This window comes from Talpa europaea (assembly GCF_964194135.1).
Source record: "Talpa europaea genome assembly, chromosome: 2".
Taxonomy (NCBI): Eukaryota; Metazoa; Chordata; class Mammalia; order Eulipotyphla; family Talpidae; genus Talpa; species Talpa europaea.
This window is the reverse complement of record NC_140068.1, coordinates 33,489,091-33,492,463: the sequence shown is the minus strand read 5'-3', so window position 1 is coordinate 33,492,463 and position 3,373 is coordinate 33,489,091. Positions and strand designations below refer to the sequence as shown.

The 3,373-nt window shown below is 40.1% G+C and overlaps 1 protein-coding gene across 1 annotated transcript; it reads left to right on the top strand.

Annotated features, from left to right (window-relative positions):
• Window positions 1-659: 659 nt before the first annotated feature.
• GJA1 (gap junction protein alpha 1) lies at window positions 660-1,808 on the top strand (the record flags this gene model as incomplete). The annotated part of the gene is made up of 1 exon (XM_084227890.1): window positions 660-1,808. The coding sequence occupies one exon, from the start codon at window positions 660-662 to the stop codon at window positions 1,806-1,808; it is 1,149 nt and encodes a 382-aa protein (XP_084084016.1).
• Between the last annotated feature and the right edge of the window lie 1,565 nt (window positions 1,809-3,373).

The window sequence follows — 3,373 nt, the reverse complement described above, 5'->3', positions numbered from 1 at the left end:
CACTTTTTCTCTGAGCAAAAGACAGAATTGTGAGTCACATAAAAATCATTCTTTGAGAAGAAACAGTATAAATGACCATTATGTAGCGTATGCACAAATTACCCTTGAAATACCAAGGGAAACATTTCAGAGCACAATTAGGAATAAAGTTCTAGAAAATAAGATTGAGGTTTGAAAACAGGTTGTATCTGTGTACATGTGTTTGTGTGTTCATAGGTACTGGTATGGTTATTGCCTCGATTCTTAGATACCCATGCTTATTAAATACCACACATCAGCATTTTGCTTAGGCATGCATCCTCACACAGACCTACCAAGCAACAACTGTCTTTGCTTATCAGATAAAGTAAGCAGAGGCACTTAACACAGCTTCTTAAGTCATGTGGCTGAGGCAGTGATTGAGCAAGAAATACACCTTCACAAGTGAAGATTGCACACAGACTCTGTTGCTTCTGAGATCTACTGTACCTACAAAAATTTAGGAGATCTCTTGGTAAAGGGAATGCAGAATGAGTGGGACAGGAAGAGTGCTAAAAGATATGAGACCTTTTATAATATTTTGACTGTTGACCTAAAGAAACTACATATTAAAGTAATAACTTGCAGTCTATGATTATTTTGTTATCTTTTTGTTTCTTTTCAGGCTTCACCCAGGCAACATGGGTGACTGGAGTGCCTTAGGCAAACTCCTTGACAAGGTTCAAGCCTACTCCACCGCAGGAGGGAAGGTGTGGCTCTCGGTTCTTTTCATTTTCCGAATCTTGCTCCTGGGGACAGCTGTTGAGTCAGCCTGGGGTGACGAGCAGTCTGCCTTTCGTTGTAACACTCAACAACCTGGCTGTGAAAATGTCTGCTACGACAAGTCCTTCCCGATCTCTCATGTGCGCTTCTGGGTCCTGCAGATCATATTTGTGTCTGTCCCCACACTCTTGTACCTGGCTCATGTGTTCTATGTGATGCGAAAGGAAGAGAAACTGAACAAGAAAGAGGAGGAACTCAAAGTTGCCCAAACTGATGGTGTCAATGTAGAGATGCACTTGAAGCAGATTGAAATAAAGAAGTTCAAATATGGAATTGAAGAGCATGGCAAGGTGAAAATGCGCGGTGGCTTGCTGCGAACCTACATCATCAGTATCCTCTTCAAGTCAGTCTTCGAGGTGGCCTTCCTGCTGATCCAGTGGTACATCTATGGATTCAGCTTAAGTGCTGTTTACACTTGCAAAAGAGACCCCTGCCCACACCAGGTAGACTGCTTCCTCTCTCGCCCCACAGAAAAAACCATATTCATCATCTTCATGCTGGTAGTGTCCTTGGTGTCTCTTGCCTTGAATATCATTGAACTTTTCTACGTCTTCTTCAAGGGTGTTAAGGATCGAGTGAAGGGAAAGAGTGATATTTACCATGCTACCACTGGCCCACTGAGCCCCTCCAAAGACCTTGGATCTCCAAAATATGCTTATTTCAACGGCTGCTCCTCACCCACCGCTCCCCTATCGCCCATGTCTCCTCCTGGGTACAAACTGGTCACTGGAGACAGAAACAATTCTTCTATCCGCAATTACAACAAGCAAGCAAGTGAGCAAAACTGGGCTAATTATAGTGCAGAGCAAAATCGAATGGGGCAGGCAGGAAGCACCATCTCTAACTCCCACGCACAGCCTTTTGATTTTCCTGATGATAACCAGAATTCTAAAAAGCTAGCAGCTGGGCATGAACTGCAACCACTGGCCATCGTGGACCAGCGGCCTTCCAGCAGAGCCAGCAGTCGAGCCAGCAGCCGCCCTCGACCTGACGACCTAGAGATCTAGATCCGGGCTTGAGAGCATCGAGATTCCACTCAATTGTGGAGAAGAAAAAGGGTGCTGTAGAAAGTGCACCTTTAGGTGTTCATTTTGTTCCAGTGGAGGTGGTACTCACAGCCTTCGTCATAAGGCTTAGAAAACACAAAGACATTAGAATACCTGGGTTCTTTGGGGGTGTTTGGCATAGGTGGGTGGAGGGGGGCAGGGAGAAGGGAGGTACATTTTGATATTTAACGTAGGTCATTCAAAGAATTTAAGTTCTAAATAAGTTACATTAGGTGATACATAGGTAAGGGCTTTTACTCTCCCACACTCCCCTAAGAATAGTTCTGTGTTTGTGAAAGAGTGGGTGAGACTTGTGGCTAAATCCTTCTTGTTTTACCAAGAAACTGAAATAACTTAGGCCAGGAAATAATACTTCCTGAACATCCTATTTCTTTTCATCAAGAAAAAGATGGAGAATTGTCCTTACATCCCTGCTACAACATTCCATTGTTAGAATTTGCACTTTGAAGGTAAGCTCTCTAGCCCTGACCCTCCAGGTATCAATGGACTTGTGCTACTATTTGTTTTTATTCTTGGTATCAGCTAAAAGTTCAGACAAGGCCCACAGAAAAAGACTTTCCATGCATTTGCAAATCTCAGCCAGTTGTATGTACATTTTTTTAACATCCACTTGCATCATATTATTACCATCACTTTTTCATCATTCCTCAACTACTATTTACATTCATTTAATGGTTCCTATAAATATTTTTTAAATGGTTGGGATGTCACTTAATATTTTTGAGTTAGAGTCAGGGAAGCAAGCCATGCTCAATATTTAACAATCACTTATATGTGTATGTGTGTGGAAGAGTGTTTTATTCGTCATATTGGTACAAGTAGATGCAGCATAAACTCACAAACACAGATTTGAAAATAATGCACACTTTGTGTTCAAATTTGAACCTTTCTCATGGATTTTGTGGTGTGGGCCAATAAACGGTGTTTACATTATGTAATTCCTGCTGTGCAAGTAAAGCACATTTTTTTTTCTTAAAATGTACCCTGCCCCCCATGTATCCTATTATGGATACAGGTTTTATTATGATTTTTTCTTTTTTTTTTTTTTAGAATATAGCAGCAAGGCTATTGCTGAAATGAATGATTTTCTTTTTTTCCTGAAATGTAATCATTGATGCTTGAATGATAGAATTTTAGTACTGTAAACAGGCTTTAGTAATTAATGTGAGACATAGAAGAAAAGCTTAGAGTGGACTATTACATGTGCATAAATGAATTTTGCAGTAATTGGTATTCTTGGTTTTGTCCTACTTAATACACATTAATTCAGAATTTGTATTCTCTTATGAGTTTGACAGTCTTGGAGTGACCAGCAACTTTGATGTTTGCACTAAGATTTTATTTGGAATGCAAGAGAGATTAAAGAGGTTTCAGTAGTACACATGTAACTAATTTATTTGAAATATATGCTAAAGAAATCTACCAGTTTATTCAAATGCCTTTTTTAAAACTCATCACAGATGATTAGTAAAAATGCAGAGTGTCATATTTTCCTTCTTGCATGT